The sequence below is a fragment of the Hemiscyllium ocellatum genome, chromosome 3 (genome assembly GCF_020745735.1).
Source record: "Hemiscyllium ocellatum isolate sHemOce1 chromosome 3, sHemOce1.pat.X.cur, whole genome shotgun sequence".
Classification (NCBI taxonomy): Eukaryota; Metazoa; Chordata; class Chondrichthyes; order Orectolobiformes; family Hemiscylliidae; genus Hemiscyllium; species Hemiscyllium ocellatum.
Genome location: NC_083403.1, coordinates 92,095,174 through 92,117,468, shown reverse-complemented (window position 1 = coordinate 92,117,468; position 22,295 = coordinate 92,095,174). Strand labels below are relative to the sequence as shown.

General features: G+C 42.2%; 1 protein-coding gene across 4 annotated transcripts in view; it reads left to right on the top strand.

The window, feature by feature from the left end:
- The window catches only part of smap1 (small ArfGAP 1), a 229,355-nt gene that overhangs the window by 62,973 nt on the left and 144,087 nt on the right, over positions 1 to 22,295 (top strand). For all 4 annotated transcript variants that reach the window (XM_060851895.1, XM_060851879.1, XM_060851887.1 and 1 more), the window contains one exon: positions 10,367 to 10,452. In XM_060851895.1, the coding sequence (XP_060707878.1) occupies positions 10,367 to 10,452 (86 nt within the window). The remainder of the gene's footprint in view (positions 1 to 10,366; positions 10,453 to 22,295) is intronic.

The window sequence follows — 22,295 nt, the reverse complement described above, 5'->3', positions numbered from 1 at the left end:
TGCATTTATCCAGGTTGAACTCCATCTGCCATTTCTTAGCCCAGCTCTGCATTCTGTCTGTCGCGCTGTAGTCTGCAACAGACCTCGATACAATCAGCAGCACCTCCAACCTTTGTGTCATCAGCAAATCTACTAATCCACTCCTCAACCACCTCATCCAAGTTACTTCTAAAACCTACAAAGAGCAGAGGTTCAAGAACAAGGCCCTGCGGGAAACCACTCACTGACCTCCAGGCAGAATACTTTCCATCTGCAACCACTCTCTGCCTTCCGTTAGCCAACCAATTCTGAATCCAGACAGCCAAATCTCCCTGTATCACATGCTTCCTGACTTTATGAATGTGCCTACCATGGGGAATCTTTATCAAGTGCCTTGCTGAAGTCCATATACACCACATCCGTGACTCGACCTTCGTCAACCTCTCTCATCACCACCTCAAAGAACTCAATAAAAATTGAGGCATGACCTGCCCCTCTCAAAGCCTTGCTGACTGCTTTTAACCGTTTTATGCTTTTCAAAATAGTCATAAATCCTATCCCTCAGAATTCTTTCCTTGCTGACCGCACATGCAAGAATATCTGGTCTGCCAGAAATTTCCCTATTGCCCTTGAAAAGAGGAACAACATTTGCCTCCCTCAAATCCTCTGGTACGACTGCCACAGAGAGTGAGGAAGCAAAGATCTTCGCGGTGGCTTACCAACTTCCTTTCTCGCTTCCTGGAGCAACCTAGGATAAATCTGGCTTAGTAGTGGGGACTTATCAATTTTAATGTTTGTCAAAATTTCCAATACATCAACTTCCTCAAGCTTAATCTGTTCAAGCCTGTTTCCAGCTCCTCAAAGTTCTCATTCAAAACAAGGTTCCTTTCCTTAGTGAAAACTGAAACAAAAAACTCATTTAGGGCTTCTCCTATCTGCTCAGACTCCACGCACAAGTTCCCTATGCTATCCCTGACTGGCCCTATCTTTACCTGATTATTCGCTTATTCCTCAAGTATGAATGAAATGACTTTGGATTCTCCCTAATCCTTCCTACCAAGCCTTTTTCGTGCCCCTGCCTGGCTCTCCTCAGTTCCTTTTTTGAGCTCCTTTCCAGTAAGCCTGTAATCCTCCAAAGCTGTGCTAGATCCTTACTTCCTCCACCTTATGTAAGCTGCCGCCTTCCTTTTGACAAGAAGCTCCTCTGTTCTTGTCACCCAAGGCTCCTTAGTCTTGCCCATCTTGCCTGTCTCAGAGGAACAAACTTCTGCATCACTCACAACAACTGCTCCTTAAACCGTTTCCACATGTCTGTGCCTTTTTTGTGGAACAATTGCTCCCAACCTGTACTTCCCTACTCCTGTCTGATAGTCATAATTTCCTTTTCCCCATTTTAAATATCATCCCTTGGTAACTGCTCCTTTCTGTCTCCAGGGCTATGGTAAATGTGAGGCGGTTGTGGTCACTGTCACCAGAGTGTTCTCCCACTGAGATCTGACACCTGTCCTGGCTCATTGCTGAGTACGAAATCCAAAATGGCCTGTCTATATACTGAGTAAGGAAACCCCCCCGAACGCACCTGACAAAAACTGCTCCATGCAAACCATCCACAATAACGTGGTTCCAGTCAATATTGGGAAAATTGAAGTCACCATAACCCTGCTTAATCTGCATTTTTTCAGAATCTGCTGGCCTAGAGTTCTACGATCTCCCTACTGCAGATAGGGGGTCTATAGAAAACCCTCAGTGAGGTGGCTGCTCCCCTGCAATTCCTAACTTCCACCCATACTGACTAAGCAGACAATCCTTCCTCGACAACCTTCGTTTCTGTAGCTGTGAATCCTTCTCTGATTAGCAATGCTACATCCCCTTCTCTTTTTTTAACCCTCTCCTTGATCTTTTTTAAATGTTCTAACCCATGGAATATCTAGCAACCATCCCTGCCCCTGTGAAACTCACGTCTTCGTTGTGGCCACAACATCATAGTCCTAAGTACTGATCCATGCTCTAAGTTGATCACTCTTTCTGACACTCTTTGTGTTAAAGCAGACACACTTCAACTGATCACTTTGTTTCATCACATGAAAAGCCTCCCTGATTCACGATATCCTGTTACTGCCCCATCTACTACCCCGCTCTCAGACACGTAGCTCTGGTTCCCACCACCTTACCAAACTAGTTTAAATCACTCTGAACCACACAAGCAAACCTACCCAGGACATTTGTGCCCCTTCAGTTCAGGTGCAACCCATCCTTCATGTACAGGTCTCATCTTCCCCAGAAGGCATCCCAGTGTCTAAGTATTTGAAGCCCTCCCTCCTGCACCAGCTGTGCGGCCATGTGTTGAGCTGCACTCGCTGCCTATTCCTCCCCTCTCTATCTCGTGGCACTGGTAGTAAACCTGAACACTACTCGTCCTGTTCTTCATCTTCCAAACCCACTTCTGTAGTCACTCTTCAGATCATCAGTCTCTTTCCTGACTATGTCATTGCCAATGTGTACCACGATTTCTGGCTGCTCACCCACCCCCTTCAGTATTGTGTAAACCCGATCAGCGACATCCCGGAACTTGACACTGGGGTGGCAACATACCTTCCAGGAGTCCCGTTCCTGACCACACATCTCCTGTCAATCAATCCATCTAACTATTGGGTCCCTTATCTCTAGCACTTTTCTATTCTCGTCTCGTCCCTTCCCTTCTGACCCTCGGTGCCAGAGACCTGGCAACTATGGCTTTCCTCTGGTAGGCTTCCCCACCAGCAGCAATATCCAAAACGGTATACTTATTGCTGAGGGGAACGGCGACAGGGGATCCCTGCTTTGTCTGTTCCCTTTCCTCCCCCTGACTAACCCAGCTATCCTTATCCTGTATCTGAGGAGTGACCACCTACCAGTTTCCCCTTAGCTTCCTGGATGATCTGCAGTTCATCTCGCTCCAGCTTCAGTTCCCTAACTCTATTTTCGAGGAGCAGGATTGGGTGTACGTTTTTTTTTCAATCCACTCCCACCACACACTTATTGTGCATTCTGAATCCTAACCACTTGCACCATTTTTCCTTATTCATGCCTTTTCTCGTGTTACCCCTTACCTTTATATATTCTCTCATTTTTGACACTTTTTCATCACCAAGGAATAGTTTCTTCCCATTGCTGTCTCGAATTCCAAATCCCTCCCTCCAACTTACCACTTCGTTTTTTTTTTCTCTCCCCGCCTCCTCCCTCCCCCCTCCCTATCCCCTCTTTGTTAGAGTCATAGAATCACACAGCACGGAAACAGACCTTTCAATCCAACCAGTCCATGCTGAACATAATTCCGTTACTTCCTCGAAGTTGATTCCACACAAGAACCACCCTTTATGCAAAAAATTTGCTTTCATATCTTTTTTAAAATGCTCCTTTCTTGCCTTAATGTGCCTGCCAGTTTTGAAATTCTCCATTTTAAGGAAAAGACAACTACCATCAACTCCAAGGCCACTCATTATTTTGTAAAGTTGTGTCATGTCACCTCTTAATCTCCTACACTCCAGTGAAGAAAAGTCTCAACTCATCCAGCATTTTTTTTTTAATAACTCAAGCCTTCTATACTTGGCAACATCCTAATAAATCTCTTCTGAAACCTCTCTAGCTTAATAATATCTTTACCATGACTGGGTGACCAGAACTGGACACAGTAGAGGGGAACCTCGATTATCTGAACAAGACAGGTGGGAATAACTGATCTGATTTTGTTTAGATATCTGATGTGATCGTAAACAAAGGAAGCATTCTCAAGTGTAAATAAGTGTAAAAGGGTGGGGGGGGGGTGCTGAGGAGAAGGTACAAAGAGTACAATAGGTGGGTGGGGGTGGGGATGAAGGTGATAGGTCAGAGAGGAGGGTGGAGCGGATAGGTGGGAAGGAAGATTGGCAGGTAAGGACCAGTCACGAGGATGGTGCTGAACTGGAAGGTTGGAGCTGGGGTAAGGTGGGGGGAGGGGAAATGAGAACTGGTGAAGTCCACATTGATGCCCTGGAGTTGAAGTGTTCTGAGGCGGAAGATGAGGCGTTCTTCCTCCAGGTATCAGATGGTGAGGGAGCGGCGGTGGAGGAGGCCCAGGACCTGCACGTCCTCGGCAGAGTGCAAGGGGAGTTGAAATGTTGGGCCACGGGGCAATGTGGTTGACTGGTGCGGGTGTCCCAGAGATGTTCCCTAAAGTGCTCTGCGAGAAGGCGTCCAGTCTCCCTAGTGTACAGGAGACTGCATAGGGAGCAACAGATACAGTAAATGACATTGGTGGATGTGCAGATGAAGCTTTGGATGTAGAAGGCTGCTTTGAGGCTTTGGATGGAGGTGAGGGGGGAGGTGTGGGTGCAGGTTTTGCAATTACAGCGGTGTTGGGGGAAGGTGCCAGGAGGGGAGGGTGGGTTGTTGGTGGGCGTGGACCTGACCAGGTAGTCACGGAGGGAACGGCGGAAAGCAGATAGGGGTGGGGAGGGAAATATATCGCTGGTGGTGGGGTCCGTTTGGAGGTGGTGAAAATGTCAGTGGATGCTGCAGTGTATGCAAAGGTTGGTAGGGTGGAAGGTGAGGACCGGGGGGCGGGAGGGGGGGAGTCGTCTGTCCTTGTTATGGTGAAGGGGTAGGGTTTGAGGGTGGAGGTGCGGGATGTGGATGAGATGCATTGGAGGACATCTTCAAGGGAAGGGAAATTGCGGTCTCTAAAGAAGGAGGCCATCTGGTGTGTTCTGTGGTGGAACTGGTCCTCCTAGGAGCAGATACAATGGAGGTGGAGGAATTGGGAATATGGGATAGCATTTATGCAGGAGATAGGGTGGGAAGAGGTGTAATCTAGGTAGCTGTGCGAGTCTGGATTTGTAAAAAAAAATAAACTGTCAAGTCAGTCGTCATTGATGGAGATGGAGAGGTCCAGGAAGGGGAGGGAGGTGTCAGAGATGGTCCAAGTAATTTAAGGTTGGGATGAAATATGTTGATGAACTGTTCGACCTCCTTGTGGGAGCATAGGGTGCAGTCGTCAATGTAGCGGAGGAAGAGGTGGGGAGTGGTGCTGGTGTAACTACGGAAGGTGGACTGTTCTACGTAGCTGATGGAGACAAGCATAGCAGAGACCCATACAGGTGCCCATGGCTACCCCTTTAGTCTGGCGGAAGTGGAACGAAGTACCCAGGTCTAAAACCGTTTGTCTAAAATAGTCAAATCCAAACTTCTGATTATAATTAAAGTGCAATGGTAAAGAAAAGTTGCATGCATGTCTGTAAATTTGCTTTTTGAAACAACAGCTGTCAGAAACTTTCTACTGTGTACGGGGGAGAGAAAGGGAGCAGAGACAATGTGAGGGAGAGAATGAGGCAGAAGGGCGGTAAAGAAAGAAAATGAATAACCGAGGCAGAGTGGGAGAGAAGTTGCTGAGTTCACTGGTGTACAGTCTGTCTTGGAAGGAGGGTTTCTGATCTCAAAATTTGGGACCTTGCAATCTTGTTCGGATAATTCAAAATTCGGATAATTGATCAGATAACAAAGATTGTTCTATATGCCAGAAGAGGCCTCACCAATGTCCTCAACATAGCATTCCAACTCCTACACTGAAAGACCTGATCAATGAAGGCAGGCGTGCTAATACTTTTTTTTAAACCATCCTGTTTATATGTGACACAATTGTCAAAGAATTATGCCCCTGCACCCCCGGGTCCCTCTGTTTGACAATACCACCCAAGACCCTACCATTAATTGAATTCATCCTACCCTTATTTGTTGTACCAAAATGCAATACCTCATTCATCCAGATTGAACTCCATCTGCCATTTTTCAGCCCATTGACCCATTTGATCAAGATCCCTTTGTAATCTTAGAAAACCTTCTATGCTGTCTACTATGTTGTCCACAAAATTAGAACCATGCCTTCTATATTCTGATCCAAATCATTTTTTATATAAAATGATGACAAATAAAAGACGACCCACACCTGATCCTTGTGGAACACTGTTGGTCACAGGCCTCCAGTCTGTAAAGCAATCCTCCACCATTACTGTCTCCTGCCATGAAGCCAATTATATATCCAATTGGTAAGCTCACCCTGAATTCCATGTGACCTAACTTTACTAATTAGTCTACCATGCAGAACCTTGTCAAAGGCTTTACTAAAATCCAAGTAGACAACCCCTCTACTGCTCTAATATCATCACCCTTTTGGCAACTTTCTCAAAACTCAGTCAAGTTTGTGAGACTTGATTTTCCTCATTAAAACCATGCTGAGTATCCCTAATCAAGTTTTGCCTTTCTAAATGTCCATTAAATCCCAAGTTCTATAATCCCTTTCAACAATTTACCCACAGCTGAAGTCAGACTATAGTCTATATTTCCCCTGTTTTTTTCCTTATATCCTTTCTTAAACAAAAATACAACATTAACCAGTCATCAGGCACTTCACCCATAGGTAGAGATGATGCATGTATTTCTGCAAGGGGTCTTGTAATTTCCTCCCTTACTCCGCCCCCCCCCCAACATTTTGGGATAGATAGATTAGTCTGCATGGTAGACTAATTAGTAAAGTTAGGTCACATGGAATTCAGGGTGAGCTTACCAATTGGATACATAATTGGCTTCATGGCAGGAGACAGTAATGGTGGAGGATTGCTTTACAGACTGGAGGCCTGTGACCAACAGTGTTCCACAAGGATCAGGTGTGGGTCGTCTTTTGTTAGATCAGGTCCTAACTATTTATCTACCTTTTCTAATTTCTCTAAAACATCCAAACTTGCTTTCCTGTAAGGTGAACTGTTTTTAAAGCATCAGAGTTCATTTGTATATTCTCTAGACTCCATTTCTTTCTCTACAGTAAAAACTGATGCAAAATATTCATTTTAGTAAGTCGAACATTTTCTGGGGTTCAACACGAAGGTGACCTCCTTGATCTTTAAGAGGCCATACTCTTTCTCTCGTTACCCTCTTGCTGTTAATGTATTTGTAGAATTTCTGAAAGGAGACCACGCTTTTGACCATACTTTTCCATTTGATATGGAAAAGAAGGTGCTTCAGGCTAAGAGCACTCAGTGAGTACTCTGTCATTTATTAGGTTGGTTTCTGTGTAGACATTAAGTATCTGCATGAGGTCTGGGAGAGAGTTGGGAGTTAAGATCACTTTGGAAACATGGGAGGACATTTGTGAGCATGTGAAGAGGATTTCAATCTGTAATAGGACCCATGCTATGCATTTAAATATTCTTCTTAGGGCTGCAGATCGTGTTGTGAAACTTAAGCAGGGAGCATCTTTAATGCGCCCCTCATGTAAAATAAATGCGGTACCTTCACAGACGCTCGCGCTCAGGCACCCCCTCGCTCGCGCTCAGGCACCCCCTCGCTCGCGCTCAGGCACCCCCTCGCTCGCGCTCAGGCACCCCCTCGCTCGCGCTCAGGCACCCCCTCGCTCGCGCTCAGGCACCCCCTCGCTCGCGCTCAGGCACCCCCTCGCTCGCGCTCAGGCACCCCCTCGCTCGCGTTCAGACCCTGCCACAGGCTCCGTGCTTGTTGGTGCACTGTGGCAGGAGTAATAGAGAGGATAAGGTGAACTTGGTCTCTTTGTTCCTGGGTCTCCCAAATTTGCCTCACTTAGATGTATGTGGTAAAAATCTTTTAAACATTTCTCACTTTTTGTGTGATGAAGAACGTTCTGGTGTGCTGGATATCTGAGAACCCCCGCCCCCTCCCGTGGGACTGTCAGAGTGGCGTAAGTTAATTATGGAACACATTTGAACAACTCTTACAAGACTTGGCAGCCCTTTTTAAATTACTTGGAAACAGATCTGTCCGACATTTTGATTAAAGCTTTTGTTGAGCCATGATAGTTTGGGAAATCAAAGACCATGAGAGGATGAATTTTGAACAAATTTGGTAATGGCAAAGGTTGAATGTTATGGTCTTGTTGCACTGACTGGCGTTATTTATTAATTGAATGATTTCTAATAAGTTTTGATTTTCGTTTGGAGACTAGTATAGTAGTTGGTTTATTTATTGTTATGCTATATTTTCATGTTTCTGTAACTTTCTAATTTTGTCAAGAAAAATATTCAATGAAACTATATTTTTAAAAATCATGCCACCAGATTATAATTCAACAGGTTTATTTGGAATGACTCACTTTACAGGCACTGCCTCTTCACCAGGTGGTGATGAACCTATGCAGTTGCCTTGAAAGCTAGTGCTTCCAAATAATCATGTTGGACTATAACCTGGATTTGTGGGATTTTTAGCTTTGATTTTAAAGGCATCGAGGGAGTAGAGAATGCAGGAATATGGTATTGAAATAAAAGATCAGATGTAATCCTATTGAATGGGGATGATGGCCCGAGGGCCAAATGGCCCACTCCTGCTCCTAGTTCCCACATTTCTGTTCCAGATTCAAATCACTGACTACCTGAAGTCTCTATAACTTTGCCAATTAGCTTATACAACATTTAAAAGGCATCTAAGTTGGTACATGAAAAGGAATAGTTTGTAAGTATATGGAGAAAATGAGGACTGCAGATGCTGGAGATCAGAGTTGAAAAGTGTGGTGCTGGAAAAACACAGCAGGCCAGGCAGCATCCGAGGAGCAGGAGAATTGACGTTTCAGGCTTAAGCCTTTCTTCAGGAATATATGTATATGGGCCAAGTGCTGGCAAATGGGACTGGATTGATTTAGGATGAATTGGACTGAAGGGTCTGTTTCTGTGCTGTACATCTTTGTGACTTTATGACTCTGTGCCCTCTAGTTTTCTCTCCTTTCTTCAATGGGAACAGTTTGTCCCTATCTCTGTCCATATCTGTTGTGATTTTCAATGCCTCAAAACAAATCTTTGCTCAACTTTTTCATCGGGGAGTGCAGCCCAATGCCTCCTATGTATATATGTAAATGAAGCTTCTCAAACCAAGAACTATGCTTGTGAACATTTTATGCACTCTGACTTTATATGACACCCAGAAATGGAATATGCCTTCAGTTGAAGCTAAGTCAGGGCTCTGTGCAAGTTTAACAATTTCCTTTGTTTTGTACTCTGTCCTATTGATAAAACCTACAATTCTGCATGGTTTATTAGGCTTTGCCCACTTTATAAAATTGGAACCTTTTTTAAAAAGGGCTGCACAACTTCCACCCCCCAGCCAGAGCTCCAAAGGACCTATTGCTATCTCTGAGCAGGTGACCCCAAAATGTTAACTTGCAAACTGCTGCAAGTTGGTGGCCTACGTTTTGGGAAGCCCTGTGCTAAAGCAGGTAGATTAATTTTTCTGTTGATTACACAATGGTCCTGGCAATAGGTCATATGCATTTGGTACTAGAACTAAGGTGCTGAAGTGATATTTTATAAACATCATTTGAATTGTGTGATTATTAAAATCTCTTCGACTTTTTCCAAAGTCGATTTCAGTGCTTAGCCAGAAAAATAGGCAATAAATGTGGCCTTGTCAATGCTCTCAAATACTAAAGAAAAACTATGCTTAAGTTGGATCAGCTATGATCCAGTTGAATGGCAGAGCAAGCTCAAGGGGCCAAATGCTCTATTCTTGTTCATGTTTCTTATGGTTTTAGTGACTGTCTTAAACTGCTGATCTCTTCCCAATCTTATTGAAACTGAATCCATAAATTGACATGTGAAATCCTTGCTTGGAAGAACTGTTCTGATATTCATTTGCATTTCAGTCATTTGCTATTTATGTTATTGAAGTCATCCAGTGCTGATAAAGATTTAACATGGCAGAGATGTGATCATTCAGAGCTTATAGAGATTTAATGTAGCAGTGATGTGATTTTCAAGATAAAACTGAAGATACAGCATTTGTTGTCCTTTTTACTACTACTCCATGCTGTCTTCAGAAGATGCAAGAAAATTGCTAAGTACCAAATTCCTTCCAAAGCTGTGGGCAGTGCATGGCATTGTTCCACAATAAAATGGGATACTTGTTCCTTGTGGATGTCAGAATTCATGATGGAGCACTCAAGTATTTAAAAATGGTCAATCAAAATGTGCATCCTGAATCACAAAAATATGCAGTTATGCAGATTTAATTTCAGTAGTGCAGTTACTGACTTTTTATCTCAACTGTCAAGTCCTTTGCACATAGTTATGATTAACTCATTTTATGGAAAAAGAATTCTATTTAGTTGAATTTTAAAACATGTTTTTTTTGTGGCCAGGAGAGGGAACACTTCCACCTCTCTCTCCTCTTGACTACCAACCCCTCCATAAAGTAATTAGGCATTTCAAGTCTAATATCTTTTGACTTTGCAATGAGATGAATTCCTTTTGTAGATGTTTCCATTATTACATTATGTTCTGTTGATTGATTGTTTTGAGCACAGTGGATATTTGAAGGAGATAGAATGTAGAGAGATGCTGACTGTGCTTTTTCTTTGCAGTGTATGCAAGACATGGGGAATACGAAGGCTCGACATTTCTATGAAGCAAACCTTCCAGAACATTTCCGGAGACCTCAGACTGATCAGTATCCTAGATGGCTGTTATACAGAACAGAACTGGATATCACTTTGTAAAGCCTAGAAAGGCAGGAAGTAGTTTCACTTTTGAGAGGGATTAAAATTACCATGGCTAATTGAGAAAGTTAGAATGCATTAAATTCAAAGAAAAATTATACAAGGATGTCTAAGTTTATGATGGCCCCAAAGACTCTAAGTCTAAGATGATAAAGACAACAGAAAATAAGCTGCAAGGACAAATGTGCAGGGGATGTTAAAAATAAATGACAGTAAGAGCTCCTTTTAAACATAAGGAAAGGAAGAGCAGGCAAAATTTTCATAGGTCCCTTAGAAAATGAATCTGGGGGATGGTTATGGGGAGCCAGAAATTGGTAGAGGCATTGGAGATATTTTACATCAGTCTTTAGGATGGAACATACTTTATATACTAAAGAGTGTGGGGGGAGGAATAAAGTGCCATCATCACTAGAGCAGTAGTATTACACAAACTAATGGAGCTAAAGGCAGATAAAGTCCCTGGTCCTGATGGCTTTCATCTGAAGATTCTGAAAGAGGTGGCTGCAGAGATAATGGATGCACTGCTTGTAAATTTCCAAAAATTGGATTCTAGAGAAGCACTAGCGTTTTGAAAACCAAAAATAGGCCATTCCTATTCAAAAAGGGAGAGGAGAGGAGAGGTGATTATAGGCTGATTAATGTAACATCTGTTGTTGGAAAATTGATAGATTCAATCATTAAGGCAGTATTAGCAACATATTTAGAAAATGATAATTAAGGAGAGCCAGCATGGCTTCATGAAAGAGACATTATGTCTGACTAGCTTTATTAATTTTTTTGAGGAAGTCTCAGCCAGAGTGGATTGTGGGGAAGCATTTGATGTATTGTAATTGGAATTCTAGGATGTACTCAAAGGGTTAAGTGATCAGAAACGGCATATTAAACGGCAGAACAGGCTCAAAAGGGCCAAATGGCCTATGCAAGTTCCTATTTTCTAAACTGGCCCTTTTGAGCCTGTTCTGTTGTTAAGTATGATCATGGCTGATCATCCTACTTGGTACCATGGTCTTGCTTTCTCCACATATGTTTTGATCCCTTTAATCCACTTAATAAGTCATTCCTGAAAATGTTCAATGTTCTAGCCTCAATTGCTTTTTGTGGTAGAGAATTCCACAGACTAACAACTCCAGGTGAAGAAATTTCTCCTCATCTCTGTCCTAAATGGCCTACTCCTTACCCTTAAACTGTGACCCCTAATTCGGGTTTCCGTGTTCGTTGGAAACACCCTTCCTGTATTTATCTTGTCAGTTTTTTTAGGTTTCTATGAAATGTGCTCTCACTCTTCTAAATTCCTGTCACATTGTAATAATCAATCCAGTTTCTTGTTAGTGCTGCAACCCTGGAACCAGTCTGGTAAATGTTTTTTTTGGACTCTGCAGTCAGAACATTCTTCAAGTACAATACTCCAAGTGTGGTCTCACTGGGGATCTGTAAATTGCAGGAATGCATCCATGCACCTGTATTCTAAACCTTTTGCTCTGAAGGCCAACATACCATTTATTGTCTTTAACACTTGCCATACCTGCATGCTTACTTTCAGGACTGGTATACAAGGATACCCAGGTCTCATTGCACTTTCCCTTTCCCTTTCAGGTTATAAGTTGTTTTGTTTTTGCTACCTCTGTTATAGACTGCACCAGGACAGACCCCCTCAAAACATTTCAAGAAAGTGGCCCAGACCCTAACTTTGTTAGTTTTTTTTAAGCAGGTGTAACACAGTTAATCCAAGGGGAATGCAGCTGGTCAAACCACTTTGTTTAAAACAAAATAGAATTTATTTACAAGATTACAGAATGAAACACAAACAAAAGAGAACAGAATACAGAATAACTTAATCTATCCAAAAACCCAATAGACTGTACCATCTTCATGATGCTGTTCCAAAGACTTGCAACAATCCCTATAAACACCTCTTGGCACAAAAGGTAAAATCAAACAAAGGGTTTTACAGGAGAGATGTCTGAGAGAGAGTACTACCCAGGACCTGCTTCTTTGGGTCCAGCAGTGTCTTTTCTACACTTCTGCTAAAAAACAAAAGCAAGCCAGAGAAAAGCTGAGCTTGGAGAACTTGTCACTCCTGTTCCATTGCGCAAGTGTTTTTTTTAAACTTGAAAGCCGTCTGCCTGATGCAGTATCTTTTGGCTATAATCAAATCTGTCCTGAAACCCTTCAACTTAGACTTTTCGGAGTCTGTGTCTTTTACGACTTCTCTGGGGGGGGGGGAATAAAAAAGACAACATTAATCTTGTTAAAGGAGCAGTTTCATCACACCTCCCATTTATCCACATTATACTTCATCTGCCATGTGTTTGTCCACTTAGTCAACTTGTTTAAATCATCCTCTTCTGCATCCTCATAGTTAAGTCTCCCATCTGGAAACTTGGAGGTAATAAATTTAGTCACCTAATCTAAATCACTTCTCTCTTATGTGACCATAGATATAGGCGTATAGTTAGGTATTTGGCCTATCTGACATTTGATCATCCGTTGAAGAGAATTCAGTGGTACAAACTGGTTAAAGACAAAAAAAACCTACAGGTGCTAGAATCTAAGGTAGACAGGTAGGAGGCTGGGAGCACGTAGCAAGCCAGGTAGCCTCAGGAGGTGCAGAAGTTGATGCTTGGGTGTAACCTTTCTCAGAATTGGGGATGGGTGTAAGGGGAACTGCAGATAAAGGAGGAGGTGGTGGGGGGGGGGGGGTGGAAACACAGGGTGGTGGAGTGGGGATAGATGGAGACAAATAGAAGGTATAATCTGGTTGGCCAATGGGAGGGAGAAATCCGGTAGGTAATTGAGAGGAATGGAAGGTACAGGGAGGGGCTGAGGTTATTTGATATAGGAGAACTGTGTTGAGTCCTCTGAGCTGTAATCTGCTGAAGTGGAAGATGAGATGTTGTTCATTGAATTTGCAGTTTGATTCATTGTGGTGATGGAGGAGGCCAAGGATTGTCATGTTGGAAAGGGAGTGGGAAGGAGAATTAAAATGGGTAGTGACTGGGAGGTCTGGTCGAACCCTGCTGGTCCAGCTGAGAAGCTTGGCGAAACGTTCCTTGGTTTACTTTTGTTCTCCCTGACGTAGAGAGAACCATATCAGGAGCACCAGATATGGTAAGCTAGGTTGGAGGAGAGGCAGGTGGAATGTCTGTCTCACCTGGAAGGACTGATTGGGGCCCTGGATGGAGGTGAGGAGGATGGTGCACAGGCAGGTTTTGCATCTTTTCTGGTTACAGGGGAAGGTATGTGGAGTGGGGGTGGGGGGGGTACAAACCCAAGGATTGGTGAAGAGAATGGTCCTTGCAGAAAGTAGAGAGGGGAGGTGTCCTTGGTGGCGGGGTCGAGTTGGAGTTGGCGGAATTATTTAAGGACGATACATTGGGTGCAGACTCTGTTGGGGTGATAGATGAGGACAAGGGGAACTCTGCCTTTGCATGGGGTGGGGGGGGGGGTTTGAGCAATGGAATGAGGAATGTAAGTGGTGCAGTGAGGGCTGTCTGGTTGATGGGGGTGCGGAGCAGGGTGGGAAGAAGCAGTGTTTGAAATTGGTGGACATCTTGGGCGTGGAATGTCTCCTCGTCTGGGCAGATGTGGCGGAGGTGAAGGAATTGGGACAATGGGATGGAGTTCTTGTAGGATACTATGTGGGAGGAGGAGTTGTTCAGATTGTGGGTTTATAGTAAACGTCCATCTGGAGACTCTTGCTAGAGATGGAAATGAAGGGGTCAAGGAAGGAGAGGGAGGTGTCCAAGATGGACCAAGTGAATTTGAGGGTGGGGTGGAAGTTTTGGACAAAGTCATAGCTGACATGTTTCTCAATGCCATTCTTCTGGCTTCTCTCCATAAGTTTTGATTCCTTTACTAATATATTATGAATAGCTGGGGTCCCAAGACTGATTCCTACGGTACCCCACTGCCTGCCACTTGGAAAATGATCTGCTTATTCCTTCTCTTGGTTTCCTGTCAACTAATTCTCTATCCATGTCAGTACACTTCCTCCATTCCAAAATCTTGACACCTTCTGTAAGTCCACTTCTACTTGCTCTGACTTATCACCCTACTAGTTACATGTTTGAAACATGCCAAAAGACTTGTCAAGCATGATTTCCCTTTGATGAATCTCTGCTGACTCTGTCCAGTCCTGTCACTGTTTGCTAAAGAGCTCTGCTATTGAATCTTTTATAATGGACTCAAGTGTTTTTTTTCCACTATCAGTATTGTACTAACTGGTCTATAGTTCACTGTTTTCTCTCATTTCCTTGGTTAAATAGTGGGGTTACATTAGTGACACTCCAATCTATGGGAAGTGTTCGAGAATTTATAGAATCTTTAAAATTGACCACCAATATATCGTTACTTTTAGACCCCTTCCCTAAATGTACTGGGACATAGATCATTGGGCCCCAGGGATTTATTGGCCTTTAATCCCATTAATTTTGCCGATGCCTCTTAGTTCCTCCCTCTCATAGCATTTGCATTCCCTAATATTATTGCAACATTATTTGTGTATTCTTTAGGGAAGAGAGAACAAAATATGTATTTAATTGCTATTTCTTTGTTCCCTATTATAGCTTCCCTGTTTCTGATAGTAATGGCCCTTACATTTGTCTTCACTAACCTTTTTCTCTTCACCTACAAACTGAACGTAAAAGCTTCTAGAGGTATGTTCCCTGCAAGCTTACATATTCTATTTTCTCTCTCTAAATCGACCCCTTTGTTCAAATCTAAACTGCTGCCAATCCTCAAGTCTGCTGTTTTTTTTTATTTGGCAAACTTGGATGCCCCTCCTTTTGAATCTAATATATCCCTAATTTCCTGGTATCTATGATCATTTTATATGGTGCCGGACAGGAATAATCACTGCAGTTCTCCCATGTGTTCTTTAAACATTTGCCATTTCTTATCCGACATCATCCCTTTAAGTAACACTTCTCAATTTATCATAGCTAGCACCTCATATATTGTAGTTTCCTTTATTTGATTCTGAGACTAAGGTCCTTAATCTAATCAAATCACTTTCTGTCTTAAGGAAGAATTCTATCAAATTATGGTCACACTTCCCCAAGAGACCTCGCGCGAGATTACCAATTGTACCTTTATTATATAGTCCCTAGTCTGCTGTCTAGTTGGTTCCTCACATATTGATCCAAAAAACCATTTTATACACAAGCCATAATTCCTCATCTTTGGTATTGTTTTTGATTTGATCAATCTATATGCAGATTAAAGTTGCCCATAATTAGAGCTCAATCTTCATTGTTTGCTTCTCTTATTTTCTATTTAATGGCTTCCCCAATATTACCACTTCTTTGTGAAAGAATAGAACTAGGTTAGGCATGAAAGATGGAATAGCTTAATGATTTCAGAAAGGACAAAATAGTTTAATGATTAAAATATATTATTATTAACAACAAAGGTATTTAGTTAAAAGCAGAAAACAGTTACCATTTTAAAGCAGACAACTTGTTAGCCAAGCAGACATTTTGTCATTATCCAAGGGCCTTAGCAAGCATAGGCTAGAATCCCAGTGACCTGAACATACTATACTATGTAACTGTAAAACTAACTCCATTCATTTCTTATCACCATGGCATTTTATCGTAACTGCACTTGTAACTAAAATGAATAAGTCATGTATAGACTCTCCAATGATTTTTGTTATAAGACTGCAATTAAACTTCGACAACTTTTAATGTCTTTGTACAAGCACCACTATTGTTTTCGGTCACTTGGTATTCCTAAGATCTACCCATACAGATTCCACTTCATCAGTGCCAATATCCTCCTTCACTATTGCATTAATTTCTTCTTTGTAATGTTACTCTACCTCCTTTTCTATTTGGACAGGCAGACCGAAAGAAAAAGTAGAAACATAACTCGTGGGATGAGAAGTGCTTTTGAATTTGCGTGCTCTCATTCTTGTACCTATCACTACCCAAGACATGAATCAAATAATAGCTGTTGCTCTGCATTATATTTGACTACTGTCTTTTCATTTCACAAGATTTATTTGTGCCCTTGAAAAAATATGCTCTTACTAAAATTATGGCATCTACCTCGATCCTTAAAAGACTTGCAGTGCAAGGCAATAATCAAAATAAGAATTGATTCCTTCTATTCAAACCCAATGTCAATAACAGATGACTTACCTGAGCTCGTCTGCTTGCAGATCTGTTGTGGAAATACTGAGGCATACATTCAAATTGGTCTGTGTAGGATACTATTTTAATACAATGCAGCTGCATCTCTGTCAGCAGTTTAAAAAAAATTATCATGGCTATTTTTTTTCACATAAGCATGAAGTGCTCCAGGTTCACTGCCCTGAATAGAGTACAGAAATAATGTCTGGAAGATCTGATGCAGAGTGTCTCCACAGCCAGAAAATACAAAAGACTTGGTATGGCTTCTTTGAGGGTTGTGAAACTTGGAAATTCCTTTCTGCAAAGAGTTGAGGGGATGCAAAGCTTGTGTATAGTTAGGGCTGAGACAGATTCTTAAACTGTGAGGAATTCGAGGGTTACAAAAATGCAGGAAATTGGATACAAGAAATCTCTGATCCATCATGGCAGACCAGGCTTGAGGGGCTGAACAGCCTGCCATTTGTGGTCTTTGAAGGATTGCCACTCCAGCATCAAATGAGCTGCGCTATTCAAAATCAATCCTGCCTGATTTTCCACCTGCATGCCATTTCCTTTATTTCCTAATGCCTTTAATATCTAGAAATCTATCAATCTGTTTTGAACCTCTTCATTCCAGATGGTTGTAAAGAGTTTCAAAGATTTGCCACTCTGAGTCCAGCAGTTCTTCCTCACCTCAGTCCTAAATAGCTTACCTTTCATTCTGAGTTTGTCCCCAATCCTTGGTTCTTAAACAGGAAGCATCCTTTGTGCATCTGTCCTTTTGAAGCCCTGTAGAATTTTGCATGCCTCACTATGATCACACCTCGTTCTTCTAAACTATTAAGAATAGAGGCTTAGTTTCCTCAGAACAATTCATCAGCCAGGAATCAGTCTGGTGAACCTTTGTTCTTCTATAGCAAGTATTTTTTTGTGGTAAAGTGTCTGAAACTGCGCAATATTCCAGATGTGACCTCACCAAGGGTCTACACAATTGGAGCAAGGCATCTTTCTATTCTTGTACTCCAGTCTCTGGTAGTAAAGGCCAACATACCAAATATGTTCCTAATTGCTTGTTGCACCTGAATGCTATCTTTCAGTACTTAATAACAAGAAAGTCCAACTCCACATGGACGTCAACACTCCCCAATTTCTTACTATTGAAGACATGTACTTTGTTAATAGAAAAAAAAAGGGGATTGCTTGACATTTGCTATGTTCTTTCCCACTCAGCTTGTCTATATTTCCTTGAAGCCTCTTTACATCCTCCTTATAACCAATGAATGAACTAAAACGTTTCTGCTAGTTTTGGTGTGAAGGAGCTGTGTAATGTATATGATATTTTTGTTCTGAAATCTGTGGGGCACCAGCCTGATATTGCAAATTCAGGACACTGGGGAGAACCCAGTACAATATAGTACAATGAGGTATTTTACATCCATCCATGCAGACTTAACATTTCATTCAAAAGACTCTCCCTTCCCCAATGCAGATATTGGAACAAATGTGCCTCTCCATAATTTGGTTTACGTACAGAAACTGATTAAACAGGATATTGCAAGTTCAAAGTTGTCCTTACAATCTATCATAATTTTCTACAACTCAAGCTTTTTTCTTTAGAAACGGATTTTAGAAGTTCAGCTACCTAAAGTACAGGAGTTCACTGCTCAAAAGATTCAATGATTTGTGGCATAGTTGATTCCAGTGAGTATTAAGTTAATTTCTGATGTAAACAGCAATTTTGGATTTTTGGGTATAGACTTCTAGTCATATTGTTCACTATCACCTCAAGTATCTAATAGACTTAGAATCTTTAATCTTTTACAATGGTGAACCAAAATAAAATGATTTGCAAAAAAAAGAGAATATACTAGACTTTTGTATTCAAAGCTTTGTTTGTTTTACCCTAAACGTTTGGAAATCTTGATGGAAATGCAGCATGAAATTTTTGACAGCTTTAATGGCATGATTCCTTGAAATATTAATTTGTTACCTGAAGCAGAAACTATTTTTCCATGAGGTTTTTTTTAAAAAGAACTCTTGTGCTCCTGGATTTGGCACATTTGACTTCTCGCATTTAAATTTTGAATTATCCACTGCATTGAAACTACATTATTTTCTGTAGAAAGCTGTTGCACTGAATTCATGTGTTTACAAAGACTTGGCTGCAAAGAGTAGCTGGTGCAGTTTGGTTGTTTAATTCCAGAAGCTGTTTTCCAGCGGAATAATTAGGAAGATGCCGATTAACTGTCTTGTAAATGCGTGTAATTAGTGCACTTATTTAATGATGAATTTGCCCTTCACCACCATAACTAAATAGCATGGTTTTGTTTTTGAATTGACTATGTTCTCTGGAGAGCTATGATTTTAGGGCATAGAACAATACAGGCCTTTTGAGCATTTACTTAATCTAAGATCAACCTAACCTCCTACCCGTCAATTTACTGCCATCTGTGTGCTTGTCCAACAGTCGCTTAAATGTCCCTAATGTCTCTGACTCTACTACCACCGCTGGCAGTGCATACAGTAGATTTGGATTGGCTCAGGCTTGGAGGGCCGAAGGACCTGATACTGGGCTGTAAATTTTTTGTTTTTTATTCATGAACTTGCTGCACTCTGCATTTAAAAAAAAAATACCTTCATCTGACATCTCCCCTCAACCTTCCTCCAATTAACTTAAAATTATGACCCCCTCGTGACAGCCGTTTCTACCCTAGGGAAAAGTCTCTGGCTATCGCTCAACCTCACTTCATAAGACAAGCCCTCTAATCCAGGCAGCATCCTGGTAAATCTCCTCTGCATCCTCTCTAAAGCATCCACATCCTTCCTATAATAAGGCAACCAGAACTGGACACAATATTCCAAGTGTGGTCTAGCCAGGGCTTTATATACAGCTGCAACAAACTCAATCCCTTTGTTACTGAAAACCAAAACACCATACACACACTTAACAACTCTATCAAGTTGGGTGGCAACTTTGCGGGGACTATGTACATGGACCCCAAGATTCTGCTGTTCCTGCACACTGCCAAGAAACCTGCCTCAACCCTGTTTTCAGCTTTCAATTCAACCGTCCAAAATGAATCACTTTGCATTTATCCAGGTTGAACTCCATTTTCCACGTCTCAGCCCAGCTCTCTATTGTCAGTCTTGTAGCCGGCAACAACCCTCAACACTATTTACAACACCACCAACCTTTGTGTCTTCGGCAAACCAACTAACCCACCTTTCCATTTCTTCAAGTCATTTATAAAAAAACACAAGGAGCAGAGACCCAAGAACAGATCCCTGTGGGACACCACCGGTCACCAACCTCCAGGCACAATACTTTCCATCCATAGAACATAGAACATTACAGCAGAGTGCAGGTCCTTCGGCCTTTGGAACCAATCTGAAGCCTTTCTAGCCTCCACTATTCTGTTTTCATCCATATGTTTATCCAATGACCATTTAAATGCCCTTAATTATGGCGTGTCTACTGCTGTTGCAGGCAGTGCGTTCCACACCTCTACTATTCTGAGTAAAGAAACTACCTCTGATATCTGTCCTATATCTATCAGCCCTCCATTTAAAGCCATGTCCCCTCGGGCTAGCCATCATTATCCAAGGAAAAAGGCTGCCACTGTCCCCCATCTAACCCTCTGATCATCTTATATGTCTCAATTAGGTCTCCTCTCAACCTTCTCTAACAAAAACAGCCTCAGGTCCCTCAGCATTTCCTCATAACACCTTCCCTGCATACCAAGCAACATGCTAGTAAATCTCCTCTAAATCTTTTCCGAAGATACCACATCCTCCTCATAATGTCGTGACTAGAACTGTATACAATACTCCAAGTGTGGCCGCACCAGAGTTTTGTACAGGTAACGCATGGCCTTGTGGCTTTGAAACTCAATCCCTCTACCAATAAGAGCTCACACATCATATGCCTTCTTAACACTATCAACCTGGGTGCAACTTTCAGAGATGATCTATGTACATGGACACCGAGAGATCTCTGCATATCTACACTACCAAGAATCTTATCATTAGCCCAGTACTCTTTATTCGTGTTGCTCCTTCCAGAGTGAATCCCCTCACACTTTTCCACGTTAAACTCCATTTGCCACTTCTCAGCCCAGCTCTGCAGCTTATCTATGTCCCTCTATAACCTGCAATATCCTTCAGCATTATCCACAACTCCACTGATCTTGGTGTCAGCCGGAAATTTACCAACTCATCCTATTCTATGCTCTCATCCAGGTCATTTATAAAAATGACAAACAGCAGTGGGCCCAAAACAGATCGTTATGATACGCTAGTAACTGAACTTCAGGATGAACTTCAACTACCACCCAAATCCACCACCACTCACTGTCTTTCAGCCAGCCAATTCTGTATCCAGATGCCAAATTTCCCTGTATCCCATACCTCCTAACTTTCTGAATGAGCCTACTTTGGGGAACCTTATCTAATGCCTTATTGAAATCCATAGACACCACATCCATGACTTGCACATCTCCAAGCCATGCTGACTATCTTTAATCAAACAATGTTTTTCCAAGTAGCCATAAATCCTATCTCTCAGAATCATTTCCAGTACCTTGCTTAGCACAGATGTAAGAGTGACTGGTCTGTAATTTCCAGAGATTTTCCTGTTCCCTTTTTTAAAACATATGACAATATTTGTCTCCCTCCAATCATCCAGTGGAGAGTGAGGATGTAAAGATCATCGTCAGAGGTGTGCGATCTCATTCCTCGCTTCCCATAGTGATCTTGGATATGTCTGGTCAGTGGAGTTATCTATCTTGGTGCTTCCCAGAATTTCCAGCACATCAACTTCCTTAACATCGATCTGTTGAAGCCTATTAACCTGGTCCACAGTATTCTCACTATCAATAATATCCCGCTCTCTATACTGAAGCAAAAAAAACTCATTTAGGGCCTCCCCTACCACCTCATACTCCAGGCACAAGTTCCCTTCACTATCCGTGATTGGCCCTACCCTCTTTCTGATCACTCTGTTATTCCTCACGTAAGTGTCGATCACCTTTTGGGTTTTCCCTAATCCTTCCTGCAAAGGCTTTTTTGTGCCCCCTCCTAGCTCTCCTTCGTCCAATTTTGAGTTCTTTCCTAGCTACCCTGTAATCCTCTAAAGCGGTGCCAGTTCCTTGCTTCCTCAACCTTAAGTAATCTTCCTTTTTCCTTTTGATGCGAAGGTCCTCTAGCCATCCAAGGCTCCTTCACCTTGCCATTCCTTGCCTGTTTCAGTGGAAGAAAGTTATCCCAACAAGTGCTTCTTAAACAGCCTCCACATTTCTGTTGTGCCTTTCCTGTAGAATATTGATCCCAATTTATACTCCAAAGCTCCTGTCTAATAGCAATATAATTTCTCCTCCCCCAATTAAATACCTTCCCATGCTGTCTACTCCTATTTCTCTCCATGGCTATCGTAAAGGTGAGGCATTTGTGGTCATGGTCACCAAAATGCTCTCCTATCGAGAGATTTGACACCTGGCCTGGCTCGTTGCCTTGCACCAAATCCAATATGGCCTCCCCCTAGTCAGCCTATTTACATATTGAGTCAGCAATCCCCCCTGGGCACACCTGACAAAATCAGTTCCATCCAGACCATCTGCACTAAGGAGGCTCCAATCAATATTGGGGAAATTGAAGTCTCCCATAACAACAACTGTTAGATCTGC